Below are 25,189 nucleotides of genomic sequence, written 5' to 3'. Positions count from 1 at the left end.
GGACAGGGGTTTGGTGACAAAACAAAAACCCAATTATCAAAACTGGGATAGAAAATGGGAGCAAGGTTGGAACTGGGCGACAAGATCAAATCCGGAGGAACAGCTGAGCCCCGGTGCTGAGTCACTGTGACCTGGTGCTGAGTCAGCAGAATACTGACCCTCTGATTGGCCCCCAGGGCAGGGGGCAGACGGAAGTCCTGAGCCCTTGCTGTGAGCCCAGCAGGAATCTAACCTTGGCTTTAAAAGGGCAAAGATCTGATGGAATCTTGCAGTCAGGGGCTCTCCAGGCAGTAGCAGAAGCCAAATACTTTGCAGTTTTTGCCTCATACTCACCTCCGGGAGCCTATTAATATCAGTGTCCCTGCCCAACTTCAGACTGAAGGAATGAGCATCTCTGTGGGTAAGGACAAAGCATCGAATTCTGGCCAATCTGAGGCAGACTGAAATTGAAAACCCAGAGGTTTAGATTCCAAGCTTTATAAAGACCTTCTTCCTCATCTTGGTTCTGAATTTATATTCTTGTCTCTCCCCTCACTCTCTCTGAAAGTAACTAGCCTCTAATAACAATATGGGGCTCAGAATGAGGTGGGTTCACATAGTTTCTTTTCTGCTGTGATAATATATATGTAAAATAAAATATGACATTTTAATCATTTTAAGTATAAAAACCAATGGTGTTAATTGTTGTGCAACCATTACCACTTTTTTTCTTTTTTATCACTCCTAACAGAAACTCTATAAGCATTATAAGCAATAACTCCTTGTTCTCCCTCCCCCCAGTCCCAGGTAACCTCTAAGGTACTTTCTGCCTCTATGAATTTGCCTATTCTAGATACTTTATGCAAGTGGAATCATACAGTATCTGTTCTTTTGTGACTGGCTTCCTTCACTTAGCATGTTTTCAAGGTTCATCCATGTTGCAGCATGTATCAATTTAATTTCTTTTTATGGCTAAAATCAATTTCCATTGTATGTATATATCACATTTTGTTTAATCACTCATCTCATTTTTAAAAAAAAATATATTTATTTATTTTAGAGAGAGTGAATGAATGGAGAGGAGCTGAGCGTGAGGGAGAAGCAGGCAATCCCACTGAGTCCAACATGGGCTCAATCTGGGACTGTAGGATCATGACTTGAGCTGAAGGCAGATGCTTAACCACTTAACGGACTGAACCACCCAGACACCCCTACCCATTCATCCCTTGATAGACACATGGGTAATTTCCGCCTTTTGGCTATAGGGAATAATGCTGTAATAAACAGTAACATGTAAGTATTCGTGTAAATCACTTTTCACTTCTTTTGAGTATATACCTACAAGTGGAATTTCTGGGTCTGCGTTTACCTTTTCAAGGAACTGCTGAAATGTTTTTCACAGAGGATGCAACATTTTATATTCCCACTAACAATACATGATGGGTCCAGTTTTTCCAAATCCTCAACAATACTTTTTATTTTCCAGTTTTTTAAATTATAACCATTGTAGTAAGCATGGAGTAGCATCTCACTGTAGTTTTGATTTGCATTTCCTTAATGATTGATGCTGTTGACAATTTTTCACGTGCTTACTGACCATTTGTGAACTTTCTTTGGAGAAATGCCTATTCAATCCTTTGCCCAATATTATTTTTTTAAGATTTTATTTACTTATTTGAGAGAAAGAAAGTGAGAGAAAAAGAGCATGAGAGGGGGGAGGGTTAAAGGGAGAAGCAGACTCCCCGCTGAGCAGGAAACCTGATGCAGGGCTCCATTCAGGGACTCCAGGATCTTGACCTGAGCAGAAGCCAGATGCTTTACCACTTAATTGCTGACCCACCCAGGTGCTCCCAATTTTATTTTTTAAGTAATCTCTACACCCAACATGGGGCTTGAACTCACAACCCTGAAATCAAGAGTCACACACCCCACTGACTGAGCCAGCCAGAGGCCATCCTTTGTCCAATTTTATATTAGGTTGTCCATTTTGTTAAGTTTTAGGAGTTCCGTGTATTCTCTAGATATTAAACTCTCATTAGGTGATTTGCAAATATTTTCTCTCATTCTTTAGGTTATCTTTTCATTTTCTTGATAATGTCTTTTGATGCATGAAAGTTTTTAATTTTGATGAAGTCCAATTTATCTGATTTGTTGTTGTTGTTGCTTGTGCTTTGGTGTTATATTAAGAATCCATTGCCAAATCCAAGGTCATGAAGATTCACCTCTATGTATTCTTCTAACATTTTATGGGTTTTGCCTTAATATTTAGTTTGTTGACCTATAGTGAGTTAATTTTTGTATATGGTGTGAAGTAGGATGGTCAAACCTCATTCTTCCACATGTAAAAATCCACTTGTCCCAGAACCATTTGCAGAAGAATCTATTCTTTCCCCATTGAATAGAATTGGCACTTTTGTCATAAATCTATTGGCAGGCACAACTGTGTGGCTCAGTCAGTTGAGCTTTTAGACTTGAAATTTCGCCTCAGGTCATGATCTTAGGGTCATGAGATCAAGCCCCATGTTAGGCTCCGTACTTAGTAGAGTCTGCTTATGATTCTATCTCACTCTGTCCCTCCCCTTCCTCTCTCTCTCTCTCTCTCTCTCTCAAATAAATAATTAAATAATTAAAATCTGAGGGGATCCCTGGGTGGCTCAGTGGTTTAGCGCCTGCCTTTGGCCCAGGGCGCGATCCTGGAGTCCCGGGATCGAGTCCCACGTCGGGCTCCCGGCATGGAGCCTGCCTCTCCCTCTGCCTGTGACTCTGCCTCTCTCTCTCTCTCTCTCTCTGTCTATTATAAATAAATAAATAAATCTTTAAAAAATTTAAAATCTGACAATTACTTAAAAAAATCAATTGGCATATTACATTTATGGGTACAGAGTTTCAATTTGTGACATCAAAAGAGTTCTGAAGATGGATGGTGGTGGTGGTTGCACAATGTGAATGACTTAATGTCACTGAACTAACTGTACACTTAAAAATAGTTAAGATGACACATTTCACTACAATTTAAAAAAATCAATTGGCCATACATAAATGGGTTTTATTTCCAAGCAATCATTTCTATCTCATTGGTCTATATATCTGTCCTTTTAAGGTTTTATTTATTTATTCATGAGAGACACAGAGAGAGAGAGAAAGAGAGAGGCAGAGACACAAGCAGAGGGAGAAGCAGGCTCCATGCAGGGAGCCCGAAGCAGGACTCAATCCGGGTCTCCAGGATCAGGCTCTGGGCTGAAGGCAGAGCTAAACCGCTGAGCCTCCTGGGCTGCCCTAAAAAAATATATTTTATTTATTTATTCATGAGAGACCCAGAGAGAGGCAGAGACATAAGCAGAGGTAGAAACAAGCTCCCTGTGGGGAGCCTAATGCAGGACTCCATTCCAGGATCCCCAGATCATGCCCTGAGCCAAAAGGCAGACACTCAACCACTAGGCCACGCAGGTGCCCCTATATATCTATCCTTATGCAATTATAACACTATTTTGATTATTATAGCTTTGTAATAAGTTTTGAAATCAGGAATACTCCAACCTTTTTCTTTTTCAGATTTGTTTTGGCTATTCAGGGCCTCTTGCAATTCCATATGGATATGGGGACTATTTTTTCCATTTCTGCAAAAAAACAAACAAACAAACGAAAAAGCACTGTTGAAATTTTGATGAGATTGTGTTGAATCTGTAGTTAGCTTTGGGTAGTATTGCCATCTTAATATTAAGTCTTTCAATACATGAATACAGAATGTCTTTGCATTTATTTAGGTGCTCTTTCTGTCAGCAATGTTATTTGTAGTTTTCTCTTCATGAAAGTGCTTATTTTAGAACATTTTTTTCCCTTTCTTCAATATGACACACTTTAGGTCAGATAAGAAAAAGAATGCAATGTACAAGAAGGCAATTAGTATTTCATTCATTTTGTTGGTACCCATCCATGAGAAGAAAAGACTTATAGATGACATAGAATCAAACCAGCATTTGTTGAAGATGCTTTTTGTTCTGAGTTCTAGCCCAGGTGCTGGAGGTTCCCCTGATTTCCATTGACCTTAAAACAGTATAACTAGCAGATAGAAATCTAAACTGTGATGGTATAATGAGAAACTTTTGTGCAGAAAGGCTAAGGGCACACAAACAAAGCAAAGCACAATAGCGGTTGGGTTGGTAAAAATGTAAAATAGGAGGTTTTGTTTTTTTTTTTTTTATTTATGATAGTCACAGAGAGAGAGAGGGGCAGAGACACAGGCGGAGGGAGAAGCAGGCTCCATGCACCGGGAGCCCGATGTGGGATTCGATCCCGGGTCTCCAGGATCGCACCCTGGGCCAAAGGCAGGCGCCAAACCGCTGCGCCACCCAGGGATCCCAAATAGGAGGTTTTGATGGTATAACTATAGAGTTGGATTTTGCCAGTCAGAAAGGGGAAGGGGGAGAAGGACAGGTGTGTGTTTGGGATGGAGGGGGGAGAGTGAAGATAAGGTAGAAGTGCCTTTATCAACTCTGGTTAGTCAACCAGTTCATTCATTTGTACAATTGTACAAAAAATTTAAGGCACATATCTGTCGATATACTTTTGAAAAATAGGATAGATTTAAAAAGTAATACTCATGGGACAATGAGAGAAATAGAATAAAGGCTATGGAGTGGATAATAGTACATTTTATCAATGTTAATTTCCTGATTTTGATACATGCCCTATGGTTATAAAGGAGAATGTCCTTAGGAAACACTCACTGAAGTATTTAAGGGAAAGGGAGCATCATGAGTGCAACTTACTTTCAAATGGTTCAGAAAAAATAGTTTGTATGTATACACACACGGAGAGAGAATCATAAAGAAAATTATAATGTTAAAATGCTAATAATTGGAGAATCTGAGCGAAGAAAAGTTTTTGTACTATTGCAACTTCCTTACAAGTCTGGGATTCAAAACAAACAAACAAACAAAAAAGTAATGTTGTTGCTTCTCTACAATACAAACTGGCTCCCGAAAAAAAATATGTTTACATCCAGAAGAGTATCTGAAAGGACACCCTACTACTTACCAGTACCTACTTCTTCCAAGGAAATAGACTGGGTGAAAGAAAGAAAGACTTAAATTTTCTTTGTGCATTTCTGCATTGTTTGAATATTTTATTAAAAGCACATATTAATTTTGTAATTAAAAATAAAAATATGGGGCAGCCTGGGTGGCTCAGCGGTTTAGTGCCGCCTTCAGCCCAGGGCATAATCCTGGAAACCCAGGATCAAGTCCCACATCAGGTTCCCTGCATGGATCCTGCTTCTCCCTCTGCCTGTGTCTCTGCCCCTCTCTTTCTCTGTTTCTCATGATTTAATAAATAAAATCTTAAAAAAAAAATAAAGTAAAAATGAAAATACAAAAGACATTAAAAAGAAAAAACCTGGGGGTGATAATTAACAAGAGCACCTCTTTATTGTATAATAATAGAGAAGAAATGGTAAGAAAAGACATTTTTTAAATAAAGAAAAATACACATTTTACATATGTACATAACAATCAACAAACATGTCAACATATAAACAATTGTTGACACTTAATGAGAATGACTTTTTTGTGAGTCTTTGAGAAGCTTTTTCTTTTTTTCCTTCCAGGAACTGAGAACTTGAAAATCTCACCACATTGGTCTCCCAGTCCAGTGCTGCAATGGTAAGGAAAATCACAGAAACTCTTTTAATAATTTAAGAAAAAAGCTCCCATCTTCACCTTAATTACTGCCTACATTTTGCTGAAGCTAAGGTTGTTTTTGTTCAGAATGACTTCTGTAGGCTGACACACACAAAAAAAATTACAGTTTGTTGTAGTTTCCCAAGCCTACCCGCATGATCAAACTAAATTAAGCACTTATTAAATTCATGCACTTAAAAAAAGAGAAAAAAAAAAAGAAGTTCCCTTTACTATGTGTGTGGATGAAAAAGGAAATATAAAAATGACATCAATCAACCAATTTCCTGCCCCAAGTCCCAGAATAAAAGATCACCAAGTCATGCTTTCCCTAGGGTTATACGTGGCTTAAAATCTAAGTGGTATGGATGAAGCATCCTAAAAACCAAGTCATGGATTTGCCCCATCTTTCCAGTTTGGGAGAGGGCCAGAGGAGTTGGGTAAAATTTTAGGACCTCAGGCAGCCTGGGTGGCTCAGTGGTTTGGTGCAGCCTTCAGCCCAGGGTGTAGTCCTGGAGACCCAGGATCGAGTCCCACTCCCTATATGGAGCCTGCTTCTCCCTCTGCCTGTGTCTCTGCCTCTCTCTCTCTCTCTCTCTCTCTCTCCTGTGTCTCTGCCTCTCTCTCTGAGGAATAAATAAATAAAATCTTTAAAAAAAAAGATTTTTTTAAACCTTTAAAAAAATTTTAAAAAACAGGCTCAGCATATAAACTCTGGACACACATTATGACTTGGGTTTCTTTTTCTTCCTTAATACAAGAAGAAAAAAACCTATAGAAGAAAATCCCCAATCACAGAATGAAATCTACTTCCCTTTATAAAAAGTGTATCTCAAATTTTAATGCTCACCAATATACCTCTTAAGATATACACTATACAGTTTGGCATGCATCTATTTATTCAAAAATTATTTATTCTGTATTAGAATAATGTTGAACAAAACATATTCTTTGCCTTTAAGAACAGTAAGCTTAATAAACATTCTTTAAATTTTTAAAACAGAAAACAGGGGATCCTGGGTGGCTCAGCGGTTTGGCGCCTGCCTTTGGCCCAGGGCGCAATCCCGGAGTCCCGGGATCGAGTCCCACGTCGGGCTCCTGGCATGGAGCCCGCTTCTCCCTCTGCCTGTGTCTCTGCCTCTCTCTCCTCTCTCTATGACTATCATGAATAAAAAAAAAAAAAAAATTATAAAAAAAATAAAACAGAAAACAATAAGAAATCACCTATATATTTATATATGTGTATATATATATGATATTACCTTAACAATTAGATAATACATTCTTTGAGGCAAGTTTGCTCAATAGAAAACAAAAAATAATAGAACTTACTCTCAAAGAATTGTATTGGTGACAATAAAGTCAACTTACATCAAATTAATTGTATTATTTATCTAACCATTTATATTTTGTTCTCTCCTGAGATCACTTTATTTTAACAGCATTTAATTTGCATTAAGATATATTCTGGGGACACCTGGGTGGCTCAGTGGTTGAGTGTCTGCCTTTAGCCCAGGGTGTGATCCTGGAGTCCGGGGATTGAGTCCCATATCGGGCTCCCTGCATGGAGCTTGCTTCTCTCTCTGCCGATGTCTCTGTTTCCCTCTTTTTCTCTCTGTGTCTGATGAATAAATAAATAAAATATTAAAAAAAAAAGATATATTCTGAACCAGGGGATCCCTGGGTGGCTCAGCAGTTTAGCGCCTGTCTTAGGCCCAGGGCATGATCCTGGAGTCCTGGGATTGAGTCCCACGTGGGGCTCCCTGCAGGAACCTTCTCCCTCTGCCTGTGTCTCTGCCTCTCTCTCTCTCTGTGTGTCTCTCATGAAAAAATAAATAAAATCTTAAAAAAAAAAGATGGTTTTTGAACCAGAATAAACACTGGGAAAAGAATGTCTTCATTGAAATATCGCAAAGCAATAGGAACAAGTTCTGAGAAATTACAGCAAAAGGAAGCCCATGTGTTTATTTTCCTCTAGTTAGATCTTGACTGAGATCTAGAAGTAACATTTTTAAGAATCATAACTATATGAGATGAACAACTAAATTTTTTTAAAAGCTGGATCTCTGTATTCTTTCTTGCCAAAAATATATCTCAGGTAGATCAGAAATTTAAACATAAATATATGACACCAGGGCAGCCCGGGTGGCTCAGCGGTTGAGCGCCCTGCCTTCAGTCAGGGCCTGATCCTGGAGACCTGGGATCAAGTCCCACGTCGGGCTCCCTGCATGGGGCCTGCTTCTCCCTCTGCCTGTGTCTCTGCCTCTCTCTCTCTCTGTGTGTGTCTCTCATGAATAAATAAATAAAATCTCAAAAAAAAAAAAAAGAAACATAAATATATGACACCATAAATGTACCAGAAAAAAAAGGTAAAAATTTTTATAGTCTTGCATCTTAGAAGTGTTTTCTAAATATGACAGCTATTTCAGAAGCCATAAATAAATGATAAAATATTTCCTATAAAAAATTTAAATTCTAAAGGGTAAACATTATTCTAAATAGAGTTGAAAGAAGAATGAGGAAGAATATTCCCAACAAATATGACATAAAAGACTTATTTAATAAACAAACAACTGTTATAAAAATAAAAGCAGATGAAATCAAGGAGGGACTGGAAGATGGGGAGCCTATTTCCATTGCTTGCCCTCTAGTCTTTGATAAGGACAACTGACTTTTTCTACAACCTTAGGTAAAGCAGTGTGCAATCACTATTTCAAAGCAAGGCCCTTAGCTTTATTTAATCTTTCCAACAAAGTTCCTTATCTTAAGCTTTTCCTAAACAGGAATTCCGGTGTTGCCACTAATAAAAAGGCAATCAATTCTATGGAATAATGGACAAAGAATATAAGCAATCTAAAATAACCCCATGTAAAGGTATTTAGCCCCACTTATAGTTACAGAAAGTTACACTAAAATAATAACGCAATAACTTTTCCAGCTATCAAATGAGCAAAGAACAGAATGATTGACGATACCCTGTGCTTGAGGAAGTGAAGAAATGAGTACTCTAATTTACTGTTGGTGGGAATGTAAATCAAGTACAAATTTGGGAGCTGCATTATAGGTAAAGAATATATACATATATTTATATTCTTTGACCTAGCAGTTCCACTTCTAAGAATTGATCCTATAGATACATTTGCCAAGTACCAAAGATTATATGTATTTTTTTCAAGGATGTTCACTGTAGCTTTGGATAATAGTAGAAAACTAAAAAATAACCTAGGTTTACCAAAAGGACTCTGTTAAAAAAAAAAATCCATGGAACATTGTTAAAACTATAGCTACTAAAGAGAGGCGAGAGTATATATACAGACTTAGACATCCAAAGTATTTTAAATGAAAAAATACTTTTAGGAACAATGATCACATTTGTGTAAAACACTGTGTGTGTGGTGGGGGGAGAAGGCACATTTTAATTGATATACTTTTATACAATATGAATGTTTCACCATAAGAACTTAATAAAAAGTGTTTTTATCCTATGTACTTAAAATGCTTGAATATTATTTAAAACTACAAAACATGTTTGAAGTTTTCAAAAAAAATTAAATTATACTTGGAGGAAGAAACATTGTTTTTTATGTCAAAGGAAAACATCTGCCAACTTTAGTTTGACACTTTTTCATGTCCTGTTTACCAAACTAGAAACAAACACTGAATCATAATTAACTGATATAATTGGAAAGAAGTGCTACCCCAGGATGTCACCACTGCACAGTGGTGTACATTGATGGGAAAGTGCAAAAGAAGACTACAGCCAGGAAGAAGTGGGTAGGAAAGAAAGAAGAAAGAAAGAAAGAAAGAAAGAAAGAAAGAGGGAAGAAGTAGCATTCATCAACATAAAACCCATTGAAATAACCCACTTCTTTTTTAAATATATTTATTTATTTAAGTAATCTCTACATCCAACGTGGGGCTCAAACTTAGAATCTCTTAGATCAAACTTAGAATCTCTTAGATCAAGAGTTTTATGCTCCACCAACTATCAGCCAGGCACCCTGAAATGACCCATTTCTTGTTAGTTTTCTTACTGATTTCGTTTTCTCATACACAAGAGGAAGTAATAATCCCCAAATCAAAGTAATTATGTCTGGGAAATCTGAAACTATATGCTGTCTGTTTTTTATAAACAATAAAGTCACATTAAATTTCAAAACAAATAAACAATCAAGGGAACTTGCTCTCTTTGAGTTTACTAGGTTAAACCTTCATGCAATTTTCGTCTCTGTAGACATTTTATGTACTACACAGTAGTCCTTTAGAGCAACAAGTCTGGACCTCTCCTCTGAAAGTAAGTTGTCTTGTCTTGTCGATCTTTTAAAAATGAAAGGGAAAAATTACAGTCTCTATTTTATTCATTCATTATATCCTTCCTTCCTTCATTATCCTATGCATCATTGATTGATTTTTTTTTTTTTTAAATCCATCTAGTGAATACTTTGTATGTTCAGCTCTGGGAATACAAAGTTAAAACACCATCCTCAGATGCAAAGATTTTGCAATCCAAAGGTAGTTAAACAAGAAAAAGACAATGTAATACTTTGATACTAACCAAAGACTAAACGAGCCCAAAGAAGGGGTACCTAGTATAACTTGGAAGGCCAAGGAAGAATCCCTGGCAAAGGGACTGTCTGAACTAAATCCTGAAGGATGAAGGCAGTCCAGAGAGGGAGCAGTATACAAAGTCATAGCAGTGAATGGAAAACACACAACACATTTAGGGAACTGCTCATAGTTCAGTATGGTTGGCATAGTTCTAAGTTAGGAATGGTGGAATGACAAAGCCAGGGAAAGATGAGCAGGGATCAAGTACTAAGGGATTTTGTCTGCCATACAAACTAATCTGGAATTCATCCTAATGATTATGAGTTTTAAGCAAGAAGATATGATCAAAGTTGGGGTTTAGAAAAATCTCCTAGGCAGCAGTGTGAAGAAATAAAACTAAGTAGGAAATGTGAAGGGACAGAACAATATTTAAGGCAGGAAAATTAGTAAAGAAGCAGTTCCAATAACATAGAAAAGAAATGATGAGAACATATCAAACATAAAAACATGATGGTTTTTAGAGAACATATCAAATGGCAGATGAGGACACTGGGCCTTTGGTTGGGCCCTGAGGCTCTGGGAAGGACTCCAGAGTAGGTGGCTGGGGCAGTTGACAGAAGGCTTTGGCAGTGATGACCAGGCCCTTGGAAGCTTAAGACAGCCTGGTACTTGGTATTCAAGCTGCTCAAGATGTGGAGGTTACATCCCTGGAGGAGATTTCTTTTCCTTGTCCGCCAAGGAGTCTGCGACATTTTTAATTTTTTGATTTTATGCATGTTGTAGTATGTATCAGTACTTTATTCCTTTTTTAAAAATATTTTATTTATTTATTCATGAGACACACAGAGAAAGAGGCAGAGACATAGGCATAGGGAGAAGCAGGCTCCCCGAGGGAGGAGCCCCATGTGGGGTTTGATCCCCCAGACCCAAGGACCAGGCCCTGAGCCAAAACCAGACACTCAACCACTGAGCTACCTAGGCATCCCAGTACTTTATTCCTTTTTATTGCTGAGTATACTCCATTGTATCACAGTACCACACTTTGCTTATCTACTCACCAGTTGATGGATATATGTCACTTAGCTTTTGTTGGTTTGGTTTTAACTTTTTTAAAAATTTAAGTATAGGTGATGTCACTTGGCCTTTACTTCCACTTTTGCCTCTGAATGACACAATATAATAAACTTACACTTTTCTCTCTGTGCTATCAATATGCCTATTGACAACTTCGGACAGTCTGGTGTATCATTTCCTCTAGGGGTATGAAGCTAGGCTTTGCCAATTTTTTTTTTGGTGGAGGATTAAGTGATTTCTTGGTGATTGGTGAGAATAAAGACATTATAATTAGACCCACTCACTAGATCAGTGCATCATAAATATTTCCAAGCCATATACAACTTTGACAGGACATATACCTGCCACATGCCACAAAAAATGTACTCACACACTCCCAAGTTGTTGCCACTACAAAACAACAGTGCCACAAAACAATAACAATGACAATGATGACCACCATAATAAACCTCCCAGTAAATAATGAGAAGAATGATGCTACTTTAGGGTCACCCAATGAGAAAAATTACATCAAAGTATCAAATGCCAAAATGAGAATAAAAATGTTATCCTGATGTAAATACTACCTGTATGCACTGATGCCTATGGACAATAAACAACCCTCTCAGTACATACTTTGAGAACTGTATGTATACCCTCAATGGTGTACTTGAAGGTAAGAACTATCATAAAATGAATATATGTCCCAAGATGTGATTTAATTTTGTTTTTTTTTTTTGTTTTTTTTTTTATTTTACTTTTTAATATGCAAAAGTAGATAAAGCAATGTTAAAAAGAAACCCAAATAGCCATTACACAGGCCCCAAAACCATCAACCCATGGCCTATCCACCCCATCCATAAATCAAATCTGCCCTTCCTCATATTATTTTGTAGCAAATATCAGGCATCATATAATTTTATCCATAAATATTTAATCACACAAGTCCACAAGAGAATTCTTTTGTTAATAGCATAACCACAATACCACGATCACATCTCAAATATTTTAACAATAATTGTTTCATATAAAATTTCCAGTTATTGTTTCTGTTGTTTGAACTTATAACTTCAAGCAATAAGCCCAGATGGCAAAATAAGCTCTGTCAGATAAGGACCTGGATAAGAGAAGCTCTGCGCGTGTCCTGATAGAACACACATGGTAGTGTTTCTTCTCTTTGCCAAGTGATCCTGTTGGGCTGGGGTTTAAGGAACTGAAGGGAATGCAAAAATAAGCTCATGAAAACGTATGCCATATGGACGTTAAAGGATTACTCTCCCCCTTTGGTTATGAAATGACTAACTATTTTCAGCTAAAATGTGTGGGATCTTTTTCAAAAAACGGAATATCTTTCCCTCGCCGAGCATATTGATTAGAGACATAATCTAGACTGTCTGGGAATAGTTTCTCTGTAGCTGAACAAATCACACCCTTCAATGCACTGTTTAATTTTAGATGCATCTTGTCACATTTATTTAAATGTTTTGGCTCTGGATTTTTTTCCCTTTAGGCATGCCTGATGTCCACATTTATAATTTAGCTGTCATCTTTCTCAAAGGCAGTGTGGGGCAATAGAAAAAGCAATTCTAGGTTTTGTCACATACAAGTTGAATGAACGTATACAAGTTACTTAACCTCTCTGAGCAAGAATTATTTTTCATTTGTTGACTAATGAGGATTTGTGAGGATCAAATGAGATAACGGATTTAGCACTGTGCCTGCATACAGTAGATAATCAAAAAATCATAGCTATTGTTAATAAAAGAGGACTTTTCTATAATAAAAATGTATAATTTATCAACAGTTCCCCCCAAATAGCTCTTTAATCAGCATTATTAATTCTTACTGATGCCTAAACAAAACCATAATGCTATTATGCATGATCAGTTACTTAAGGAATAATGTTCCTTTCATCCCTGCCTTGAATGTAAACAAGTACTTAGAGTAACATAACTGTAACAAATAGACACTGTTAAGTCATTCTATTGTAAACCAATTTAAAAAAAATCAGGTCTATGTCCAATCATTTCTGTGTATTCTATATTCTCAGCATAAAATATCAAACTTTTCTGTTGGAAACTAACAGGAAAAAATGAGAAAAAAAAAAAACAAGAAAAGTTTCATTCTCTCATTTTAGCAAGAATACAAAAAACTCCAAGTCATTAGGCTCTTTCCAACCCTAACACTGACTTGAGGTAAAAAATATAAGGAAACCAGAATACTTCTATTTCTGTTCTTCCATGTGTAGGCTAGGCATGAGATAATTTATAGTAGAATATTAATAAAATAGGATGCTAGTTATATATATATATATGCCCAAATATATGCCCAATGTATGGTCATTAAAACCTTTATTATGGGATGCCTGGGTGGCTCAGTGGTTGAGTGTCTGCCTTCGGCTCAAGTTGTGATCCCGGGATCCAGGACCGAGTCCCGCATTCGGCTCCCTGCGAGGATCCTGCTTCTCCCTTTGCCTGTGTCTCTGCTTCTCTCTCTCAGTCTGTGTCTCTCATGAATAAATAAATAAATCTTTTTTTAAAAAAAAAACCTTTATTAAATATTTTAGTCAATTTTCTCTGCCTTTACAAGTTTAAATATTCTGAGAATGGATTCTGTAATTGATAGATCCTGCCATACCTCATAGTTAGCAATAAATTTTCATTATGTAGCTCTACAAAAATGAAGAGAGCGATAAATCAATTCAAATATGCCCTCACCTTACGACAGTTCCTGGTAGTATTCTCTAGTGAATTACTTCTCTTTCCCAAAAGGGGACACACCACCATAGTTCCAGCTCATTATGAACTCTGGTTCATTTTTTGAAGCTTTATTACAATGTGTCATGAGCATTCATGAAACATGGCATGAAATATTCACTGAGAGATCAGCTCCAAAAGCACCATTGTGGTCAATCATGCAAGATGGATAGCTACGTACAAAATCTAAAGCAATTTCACATTTGCCTTGCCAACTGGCTACAAGGTGAGTTGGGAGCTGTTTAGGTGGTCATCTTTCCATGCCATTGTCATCCATTCAAAAAACTACCAAAGTTGGGACGACTGGGTGGCTCAGTCAGTTAACTGTCCAACTCTTGATTTTGGCTCAGATCATGATCTCAGGGTCGTGGAATCAAGCTCTGCACTCAGCATAGAGTCTGCTCGAGATTCTCTCTCCCACACCCTCTGCACTCCCGCCCTCTCTCTCTTTCCCCCCTCTAAACAAACAAACAACCCCCACCCCCCACCAAACTACCAGAGCCTACTCCATACTCAGTGTTAACTAGATACTGGTCTGCAAAATCCCTGCTCTCAGAAAGAAGGCGCAGTAAATAAGGGACTTTTAGTAATAAGTGTTAGTTACTTATTAATTAATTCAGAAAAAAAATTTAAAAAATAATTATTAATTCAGAACCTACTATAGCCAGATGCTGTTAGGTACTAGGGACACAACAGCAAGCTAAACAAACAAAAATATTTTAATGTGCTATAATGTGCACAGAATGCCATGGAGGCCCAGATAAAGAAGATCTAGACAGACTGAGAAACCAGGGGTCAGGGAAAGCTTTGCAAAGTAGGTGATACTTCAGCAAAGTTTGGAAAGACAAAGATCAAAGATGCTAGATAAGGAAGGCATTCTAGGCACAATATGGGAAGGGTGAAGCAGCAAGATATGTTTGGAAAACTACTGGTAGGTAGTTGGATATAGTTTGATATAGCTTCTGCTTTATCCGAAAACTGCAGAACATCATTGAAAGATTGCAAGCAAAGAGTGTTATGATTGTATTTGCATTTTAGAGTGCTTGCTCCGCCTGCAGTACAGACAACTGTGGAGAGGACAGAGTCCAATTAAGCAGATATTGTTATAATCCTGATTGCAAAATAGGAATGGAATAAAGTTTATACTATATTATAAAACTTTGCAACTGATTAGGATAGGAAAAGACTGAATGAGGGGCTAGGCAACTTCTAAATCTCTAGCTATAAAGGCAACAACTGGAGTCACTGGTTCTAATGAAAACTTCATCAATCACACTGAAGAGTTTTTTTTTTTTTTAAAGATTTTATTTATTTATTCATGAGAGATGGGTGGGGGGGAGCGGGTAGAGACACAGGCAGAGGGAGAAGCAGGCTCCATGCAGGGAGCCCGATGCGAGACTTGATCCCAGGTCTCCAGGATCGAGCCCTGGGCTGAAGGCGGCGCTAAACTACTGAGCCACCTGGGTTGCCCTACACTGAAGAGTTTTTACAGTGCATTCAAGAAACCTAAGATTAGGTCACTTTCCCAGCCACTCTGGACCCAACATTGGTCTCTTGAGTTAAAGAAGGTGAGTTATTCCTGAACTAGGTAATTATTAGCTTTGATGAGGATTTTGATGACTAAGAGTGAATGGTTTATCAATGTGGATTCAAGAGCTAGTTATTATCTCCATTTTGCTGACATAACCTGCAGAAGTAATTGAAAAATAAAGGTACCTTATGACAGCTGCAATTCTTTTTTTTTTTTTAAAGATTTTATTTATTTATTTGACAGAGAGAGCACATGATGGGGGAGTGGCAAGCAGAGGAAGAAGCAGGCTCCCCACTGAGCAGAGAAACTGACATGGGGCTCTGGGGTTCGATTCCAGGACCCTAGATCATGACCTGAGGCGAAGGCGTATGCTTAACTGAGCCACCCAGGCACCCCCAACAGCTGTAATTCTGATTAAGTCTTGTACATTAGAAAACCTAATTCGGAGGCACTAATATCATTAGAACTATAAAGCCCTTCTGACCATGTAACTTCAGTTGATTATATCAGACATTAAATATTTTTCTAACATAGTGTCTGAAAAAAAGAGCTCTAAATTATGATCAATGCCTTATTACATTTTTATTGTTAGTAAACATAAACTTTTGTCTTCTCCCACATGGGGAACATTTTAAAGGTAATTTATTGCATGCATATTATTATTTCTTAATTAACAGTCATCATTTCTCTCATGGACTCACAATGCCTTGTAAATTGGTTTCTCACCACCAATCTCAATCCCTTCCATTTCACCCTGGTCTGTCCCACTTTAAAAGAAGTGAACACAGGAGCACCAGGGTGGCTCTGTCAGTTGAGCGTCCCACTCATGATTTCAGCTCAGGTCATGATCCAGGGTCCTAAGATCTAGTCCTGCATTGAGCTCCCAGCTCATATAGAAAAAAAGAAGTGAACACAAATTGATCAAACTGAACACAAATTTGGTATCGTCTTTCCCTTGCTTAACATATTTTGAATGGTGACTAATAATTACAGCATAAAGTCCAAACTCCCCAGCATATCAGTAAGGGGCTTAATGACTTGGACCCACCACTTCTTTCCAGTTGAAAGCGACCCGTCTAGCCTTACCAAATTTCTTATAAACTCTTGCCACATGCAGTTGTCTCGACCTGGAATGCCCCTTCTGTCGCTCAACTGGAAAACTGCCACTGGGTTTCTAGATAGGTCATGTGTTGTGTTCCACCTTCCCTGTAAAAATTTCAAGTTAACCCCCAGTCTCTGCCTTTAAAGTACCATGTTCATCCAAGCATTAGCTTTTATCAACAGTTTTAAAAGTTTGTCTGTAAACGTGACTATAAGCTCCTGAAGCTAGTAATTTTGTTTTATATTTGTACTTCCAGTGCCTAACAAAGCAGCAGCCTGAATTCAAGAATGGATGAATGGATACCTCCCTGAAGCAGCTGCAAATATTCTGTTGGCAATTGATTGGTTCCCTTCCTCTGTTCTCCTTTAATACTTTCTCTATATTTCCAGAATAGTGCTTACCACTTTATATGTCCATCTCCCTGGTATAGTCTGTGAGTAGAGACCATTATTTCCTTTCCTTATAGTTTCTGAATCTGACATATAATATGCCCTCAATAAATAAAGGAATGAAAAACTTGAAAGTATGCTTCTCAAACTTGTGGGTGGTACTATATCTAATATGTTTAATGCCAGACTTTTGATTAAAAAAGACCTGGATTTTTGTTTTTAATGATATGGAAAGACTGGAAAGATGGACCAAAACTAGCCAAATTAAATCTAATAGAAAGAGGTATAAAGCTCCACATTTCGGTATACGTTAGGTTTGTTTTTTTTTTTTTTTTAATTTTTATTTATTTACGATAGTCACAGAGAGAGAGAGAGGCAGAGACACAGGCAGAGGGAGAAGCAGGCTCCATGCACCGGGAGCCCTACGTGGGATTCGATCCCGGGTCTCCGGGATCGGGCCCTGGGCCAAAGGCAGGCGCCAAACCGTTGCGCCACCCAGGGATCCCTACGTTAGGTTTTCATTTCCAAGGTGAAAGAGAACTGAATCAATTGTATGATGTGACCGAAAATAAAATACAGAAACTCACTATTACAAACTAATCAGTCACAGTAGCTGGAGCAAGAGAGTTGAGCCTTGTCATACTATGAACTTTTCATACATATATTGGATGTTGTATAATGTATGGGCCATGTTAACAAAATAGGAAAATTCCAGAAGTGGGTAAATGGACTCATAAGTGGCCTGAAAACTATAAAACGAAGAACAGTTAGAAGAATAGGAATGCCTGGTTTGGGAAAAAAGAAGCAGGGAGAGCAGAGGAGACAATGGAGTGTTAGCTCAAAGGATGAAGATCCCAGTTCAACCTAGTTTTGATTATTAGTGCCTGTAAACTGAGGCCCGAGTTTAATGGAGTTACCTGAGATCAGTCGGCTAATAGAGCTAGGACTTAACTCTGGTCCATTATACCAAGCTGCTGGAAGAGGTGGACTCTCCCTCCCTTCTTCTCTCCCTCTCTTCATCCCTCCCTCTCTTCCTTTATTCTTTTCTTTCTGTTTTTCTTTTTAAAGACTTACATTTGTTTATTTTGAGAGGGGGACTGTATGTAGAGGGAGAGGGAGAGGGAGTCTTAAGTGGACGCCACACTGAGCATGGAGCCTGAGGCAGGACTTGATCTCATGACTCTGAGATCATGACCTGAGGTGAAACCAAGAGTCAGACGTTTAACCAACTGTGCCACTTAGGCACCCCAAGTTGAGCTTCTTTAAAATGATTATCCTTGGGATCCCTGGGTGGCTCAGCAGTTTAGCGCCGCCTTCCGCCCGGGGCGTGATCCTGGAGACCTGGGATCGAGTCCCGCGTCGGGTTCCCTGCATGGAGCCTGCTTCTCTCTCTCCCTCTGTGTCTCTCATGAATGAATAAATAAAATTAAACAACAACCCCCCCCCCCAAAAAAACCCACCTTGTGAAGTAGAAGTTGACAGGTAAGAAAATGGACAAGAAGTATTAGAAACTTGACAGAAGGTGGTAGAAGAAAACAGAATTTGAACCCGAGTGAAGGGTTCATCTACTCTCACCCTGTTAAGCAAAATGCTTCATCCTTTCCCACTCTGCCTTCCTTGTCACAATTCCAACGTCACCCTCTTACCTCTGGCAACTTGCTTTCAAGAAGATCACTGATCGGTAAATTCTACAGTGAATGACACTAACCTTTTGCCTTGTACAGCCTTAACTCTTACTATAGAAAGAACTTATCCACACCGGTCAGGTAGACGTACTGGGGATGAGCAGGTCCCTTCCTCTTCCTGCAGTTTCAGAGACAAGGGGGGTAACCTATCCGACTAACCCCCGGTTCCACCGGCAATTTCAGCGGAAGGAAAGTGGAGCAGTGAAATGACGAACTTGTAAACAGTCCATATTATAATAATTCCGATTTTGTGCCCATACTGGCACAGAAAGATCAACTAGATTTTCTCGGAGGGCACAGCTCCTCAGTTTCAGAGTAAACAGAAGCCCTCGGTTCAGTGTTCCTTCCTTAGACCACCCTGTCTCTTCCTCCATAGATCCGTAGGTACTCCTTTCACTGCTTTCTCTTGGATTAAAATGAAAAACTTTGAGCGCAGTGACCACACACGAAGTTCCTCTGAGCTTCAGTTCGCACAGGTAAGAAAAGAACGCCTGTTGTCAGTATTTCCTGTGAAGCATAAACCATAGGCAAAACACCTGGCACAACAAATTTCACCTTGAGACTACACAAATCAGTTTGGAGGCTTTTTTCTTTTTCTTTCTTTCTTTCTTTTTTTTTTTTTTTTTTGGAGGCTTTTTTCCTGGGCTCACTGGCCTCCACGTGAAGACCAGAGACTGAACAGCACCCGCGCGACGGAAGCCTCCGCCCCAGGTGCTATTCGAGGGGGCGTGGCCAGCAGGAAGGACCCCCCATTAGCCCCGCCCCACTCGGGCGCCCGGCGCGCCTGATCGCTTTATTCACCCCCACACCCACCCCCGCCACACCCACCGCCCGCACCCTGATCCGCAGCCGCCCGTGTCTCTTCTTCCTTAGTACCGGAGACGGGGACGCCTGCGAAGATTTGGATCCGAGGAGGAGTGAGGCACATCCTGGGACAGCCCGGGCTCGGCGCGCCGCCGCAACTCGAGGCCCCCGCCGTCGCCACGCCCGTGTGCCGTCGGCCCGGGCTCGCCCCTCGAGAGCCGAAGCTGGTGGGCCCGGTGTCGGAGCTGCAGTGCTTACGGTTGCCTTTATTACCATGCCGCTGTATGAAGGCCTAGGGAGCGGCGGGGAGAAAACGGCAGTCGTGATAGACCTGGGAGAGGCTTTTACCAAGTGAGTGGCGGCGACGCTGACTCCCACGGTCGTCCCAAGGGGAGGGCGGGTGGTCGGGGCCCGGCCGGGGTTGTCCTCCCGGGCTCGCCGGGCAGGTTACCACATCTCCACTATTTCCTCCAGCACCTCCTCGAATTACCGCCGTTACTATTTATTTTCAACGAGGACGATACGAATCCCGAGGATCCGGTTCTGACTCCTGGAGAGGCCCAGGCGGCTTCGGGAGAATTGTCTTCTCCGCTGCCCCGGGTCGTCACCCCACACCGAACGGATCCTTTGGTGTCATCCACGCAGGGGATGACAGCGATGGTTTAGACCTTTATCCTGGGCTCGTTTGCTTAGGAAGGTGGCAACCGAACTATCACGTAAATATTTGTTGAACGGAGCGTCTGTTGGTACTGGGAATTGAAGTGTAAGACAGAGCCATTGCTCCCCGCCTGGAGTAGGCAGTCAGATTAGAGAGACTGAACACATAAAGAGGTGAAGAAACCCGTAGGTAAGACTCGAGATCCTTTGTTGCCTCGGCCCCGAACTCTTAGATTTCGGAATTTGACATGTTTGAAAAGGCAACTTTTATTTTTTTTAAAGGTTTTATTTATTTATTCATGAGAGACAGAGACACAGGCAGAGGGAGAAGCAGGCTCCACGCAGGAAGCCCCATGTGGGACTCGATCCCGGGGCTCCAGGATCATGCCCTGGGCCGAAGGTAGGCACCAAACCGCTGAGCTACCCAGGGATCCCCGAAAAGGCAACTTTTAAACACTAGAGTAGTGGTTTTCAGTCTTTTGGATGACATAATCTCTTTGGTGACAGAAAGAAAGCCAGAGATAACACAAAGCTGAAAATATTTGCACACGGTGTCGGAGGTTGGCGGACGATCACAGTGGCGCTTGGACATCAGGTGGCAAGCCCTTGTATGGATTGGGGTTGAGAGGAAAGTAACAGCCTGAATTACCTCTTATGTAGATTCTTGAAATACAAGCATCTGAGAATCATCAATCTGAACATTGCCTAGTATACAGTACGTATTTAATAATAATTTGTTGAATAAGTGCTCAGAACCATCTATTGAAGTATTGGACCTCAGCTGCTCCAGAATTGGATTAAAAGTAGTTCTTGGTCCATGATGTTCTCTTACTGTTCAATGAAAGATCCTCCCTTATTTATGTTTTCCTTTTTTTTTTTTAAATTTTTAAAAAGATTTTATTTATTTATTCATGAGAGAGAGAGGCAGAGACTCAGGCAGAGGGAGAAGCAGGCTCCATGCAGGGAACCTGACGTGAGACTTGATCCTGGATCTCCAGGATCAGGCCCTGGGCTGAAGGCCCAGCGGTTAAGCACCTGGGCTGCCCTGTTTTTTTGTTTTAAATGTTTATTTTAATAGCATAATAAATATCTTAGGGCTGACACCCAAAGATAATTACTCTGGCTGGGAAGAAATGAGAAGTAGAAACTTACTATATGGGGCACCTGGGTGGCTCAGCTGGTTAAGTGTCCACCCTTTGGCTCAGGGCATGATCTCAGGATCCTGGGATAGAGCCCTTGTTGGGCTCCCTCACCCTCTGCCTGCCGCTCCTCCTCCTTGTGGTCTCCCTCCTTCTCTGTCAAATTAATTAATTTAATTAAATAAAAAGAAAGTTACTATATAGGAAGACAATTATTGACAAATCAAGAGGAGAATGATAAGATGAATTAATGAAGTAAAAGAAAGGAGTTGAAGTCAACCAGTGGGTTGAATCCTGGGGAATTTGAGGAGCACTGGTGCAAGTAAACATGGAGATGTAACTTGTAGAAGATAGAGCTATTTAGGAAAGGAGAGCGGTGCTGAAAACTAGGCAGGACAAGGAGAGATCATGTTAAGACTAAACTTAGATGGTGATTATGCTTAGCAACATTTTTAGAAAAGTTTTGTTTTATTAACATGAAACATATGTACAAATACCTAAATAGAAGAATCATGTTTTAAAGGATGGAATATTATGCGGTTTTTAAAATCATAATGAAGACTATAATGTGGGCAGAAGCTTATTGTATGAAGTTTATGACATATGAAACAGTGTGATTATGTCAAATATGCATTTTGTAAAAAACAAAAACAAAAGGAAGCATATCAGTTTGGAAGCTAATAATGTTAGAGTGATGGAATTACAAATAACTCATGATTAAAATGAAATCATACAATGTAATACAAATCCAGAGTTGTAGAGATGTATAGCCTAAAATCAGGTAAAATTTAAAACTGTAAAAAAAAAAAAAAAATTTAAAACTGTAAAAAAAGTACATGCTGATCTGAAATGATATACTGGTTTATTTCAGTATCACTAATTTGAAACCATTTTTTTACCTGAGATACACAATTATGAATATAGATGTATTAATTTTTTCTTAGTTTCTTTGTCCCTTTGAATACATCAGAGATGTTTCCATATATATGTTTTTGTGACTACTGCTTTGAAACAAATCCAGAAAAACTTGTTTCTGTGACAAATACATAGAAAAAATGTTATAACTTGAATATTTCAATTTTCTCTTTATTTGCAGGTGTGGATTTGCTGGAGAAACTGGTCCAAGATGCATTATTCCTAGCGTGATAAAAAGAGCTGGCTTGCCTAAGGTATTTATTTATTTTTTAACAATTTAGCAAAACAAATGCTGTGAAACATTTTTTTAAAGATTTTATTTATTTATTCATGAGAGACAGAGAGAGGGAGAGAGGCAGAGACATAGAGACACAGGCAGAGGGAGAAGTAGGCTCCATGCAGGGAGCCGGACATGGATCCTTGTCTCCAGTATCACACCCTGGGCTGAAGGTGGAGCTAAACCGCTGAGCCACCAGGGCTGCCCTGTAAAACTTTCTTTTATATTTTTTATTTTTTTTTATTGGAGTTCAATTTGCCAACATATAGCATAACACCCAGTGCTCATCCTGCCAAGTGCCTCCGTCAGTGCCCATCACCCAGTCACCCAACCCCCTGCCTACCTCCCTTTCCACTCCCCCTTGTTCGTTTCCCAGAGTTAGATGTCTCTCATGTTTTGTCACCCTTACTGATATTTTCACTCATTTTCTCTCCTTTCCTCTTTATTCCCTTTCACTATTTTTTATATTCCCCAAATGAATGAGACCATATAACATTTGTCCTTCTCTGATTGACTTATTTCACTCAACATAATACCCTCCAGTTTCTTTTTTTTTTTTTTTTTTTTTTAATTTTTTTTATTTATTTATGATAGTCACAGAGAGAGAGAGAGAGAGAGAGAGGCAGAGACACAGGCAGAGGGAGAAGCAGGCTCCATGCACCGGGAGCCCGATGTGGGATTCGATCCTGGGTCTCCAGGATCGCGCCCTGGGCCAAAGGCAGGCGCCAAACCGCTGCGCCACCCAGGGACCCCCTACCCTCCAGTTTCATTCACGTCGAAGCAAATAGTGGGTATTTGTCGTTTCTTTTCTTTTTCTTTTTCTTTTTTTTTTTAAGATTTTATTTATTCATAGAGACAGAGAGAGGCAGAGACACAGGCAGAGGGAGAAGCAGGCTCCATACCCCAGGCTGCAAGCGGCGCCAAACTGCTGCGCCACCGGGGCTGCCCTATTTGTCGTTTCTTTTTTTTTTTTTTAGTTTTATTTATTTATGATAGTCACAGAGAGAGAGAGAGAGAGAGAGGCAGAGACACAGGCAGAGGGAGAAGCAGGCTCCATGCACCGGGAGCCCGACATGGGATTCGATCCCTGGTCTCCAGGATCGCACCCTGGGCCAAAGGCAGGCTCTAAACCGCTGCGCCACCCAGGGATCCCCCTTTTATTTCTTTTTGTTACTTGATTGCTGAGGCTAGGACTTCTGGTACTGTGTTGGATAGCAGTGGTGAGAGTGGACATCCCTGTCGTGTTCCTGATCTTAGGGGAAAGGCTCTCAGTGTTTCCCCATTGAGAATATTTGCTGTGAGTTTTTCGTAGATGGCTTTTAAGATGTTGAGGAATGTTCCCTCTATCCCTGCACTCTGAAGAGTTTTGATCAGGAATGGATGCTCTATTTTGAAAAATGCTTTCTCTGCCTCTATTGAGAGGATCATATGGTTCTTGTTTTTTCTCTTGTTGATATGATCTGTCACGTTGATTGCTTTATGAGTGTTGAACCAGCCTTGCATCCCAGGGATAAATCCCACTTGGTCATGGTGAATAATCTTCTTAATGTATTGTTGGATCCTATTGGCTAGTATCATGTTGAGAATTTTTGCATCTGTGTTAGGGATATTGGTCTATAATTCTCCTTTTTGGTGGGGTCTTTGTCTGGTTTTGGAATTAAGGTGATGCTGGCTCATAGAAGTTTGGATAAAATATTTTGTAGTGTAACTTCAAGTAAAATTGATTAGAACAGTGCTAAATAATAACATGTGTATGTTACAAGAAAAAAAAATTTAAATCTTTATTTTATCCTTAGAGTTTCCTGCCAAAACTAATTTGACAGATCAGGAATTGTAGAACAACAGGAACAATAATTTTGCGTAGTATAAAATTCACCTGTTAAAATCAAATACAGTTGCTTTTGCTATAACTTAATATTTGCATTCCTGAACAACTTCCCTTCAGTCACAAATAAAAACAGGCTTATGGTGGAGCTGACCGTGTAAAACCCATGTAACTTTGAAATTACAGTGCTAGCAAGAGTAATAACTGATCTCTCAGGAAAAAATTAGAATAGCTTTGGTTTGCAATTGAGAGTGGCTAGAGGCTCTCTTAGGGATAGAAAAATAAAATGGAATAATGGATTGAGGGATCTCTGGGTGGCTCAGTGGTTTAGGACCTGCCTTCGGCCCAGGGCGTGATCTTGGCGTCCTGGGATCGAGTCCCACGTTGGGCTCCCTGCAGGGAGCCTGTTTCTCCCTCTGCCTGTGTCTCTGCCTCTCTTTCTCTGTGTCTCTCATGAATAAATAAAATCTTAAAAAAAAAAAGAAAAGAAGAAGAATGGATTGAAAATATTGGTCAATGGGTGCTAAGACAGTACAGATGGAAGTGAGTTCTGAGCCCATGGAGCTATTGTTAAGGTAGAACCAAGATGAAATGTAGCCAAGAAGAGAGTCATGAAAAGGGTCTGGTTTGAGAAGGAAGCCCCTGCCTCAAGATTATTTAAATTTTTGAAGATTTTACTTCCTTATTTGAGAGAGAGCATATGCACGCATGAGGAGAGGGAGAGGCAGAGGGAGAAGCAGGGAGCCTATTGTGGGCTCCATCCAGGGTCTCTGGAATCTCAACTGCTTTACCCACTGAACCACCCAGGTGCCTCTCATTTAAGCTTTTGAAGAATAGATATGAAAGGATTCCTA

The 25,189-nt window shown here is 39.7% G+C and overlaps 2 protein-coding genes and 1 long non-coding RNA gene across 5 annotated transcripts in view; 2 read left to right on the top strand and 1 right to left on the bottom strand.

Moving 5' to 3' along the window:
* The window catches only part of ARMH4 (armadillo like helical domain containing 4), a 160,467-nt gene extending 141,051 nt beyond the window's left edge, over positions 1-19,416 (bottom strand). The window contains exons 1-3 of one of the 3 annotated variants that reach the window (XM_041760164.1): positions 18,742-19,416; positions 3,517-3,596; positions 334-440 (exon numbers count right to left, since the gene is read on the bottom strand). In XM_041760164.1, the coding sequence (XP_041616098.1) occupies positions 334-440; positions 3,517-3,568 (159 nt within the window). In that variant the 5' untranslated portion in view covers positions 3,569-3,596; positions 18,742-19,416. The remainder of the gene's footprint in view (positions 1-333; positions 441-3,516; positions 3,597-18,741) is intronic. The other 2 variants (XM_041760168.1, XM_041760165.1) reach the window with 2 other exon arrangements.
* On the top strand, positions 43-17,323 carry LOC121493852. Its single transcript, XR_005988574.1, has 3 exons — positions 43-400; positions 5,585-5,639; positions 16,901-17,323. It is a non-coding gene; the product is annotated as an uncharacterized LOC121493852 (long non-coding RNA).
* A 265-nt stretch (positions 19,417-19,681) lies between the features above and the next one.
* The window catches only part of ACTR10 (actin related protein 10), a 30,016-nt gene continuing 24,508 nt past the window's right edge, over positions 19,682-25,189 (top strand). Inside the window, exons 1-2 of the mRNA XM_041759689.1 lie at positions 19,682-19,873; positions 22,415-22,487. Coding sequence (XP_041615623.1) covers positions 19,797-19,873; positions 22,415-22,487 — 150 coding nt within the window. The 5' untranslated portion in view covers positions 19,682-19,796. The remainder of the gene's footprint in view (positions 19,874-22,414; positions 22,488-25,189) is intronic.

This window comes from Vulpes lagopus, chromosome 6 (assembly GCF_018345385.1).
Source record: "Vulpes lagopus strain Blue_001 chromosome 6, ASM1834538v1, whole genome shotgun sequence".
NCBI classification, from domain to species: Eukaryota; Metazoa; Chordata; class Mammalia; order Carnivora; family Canidae; genus Vulpes; species Vulpes lagopus.
The sequence above is the reverse complement of the archived record's forward strand: the minus strand, read 5'-3'. Positions and strand labels throughout refer to the sequence as shown.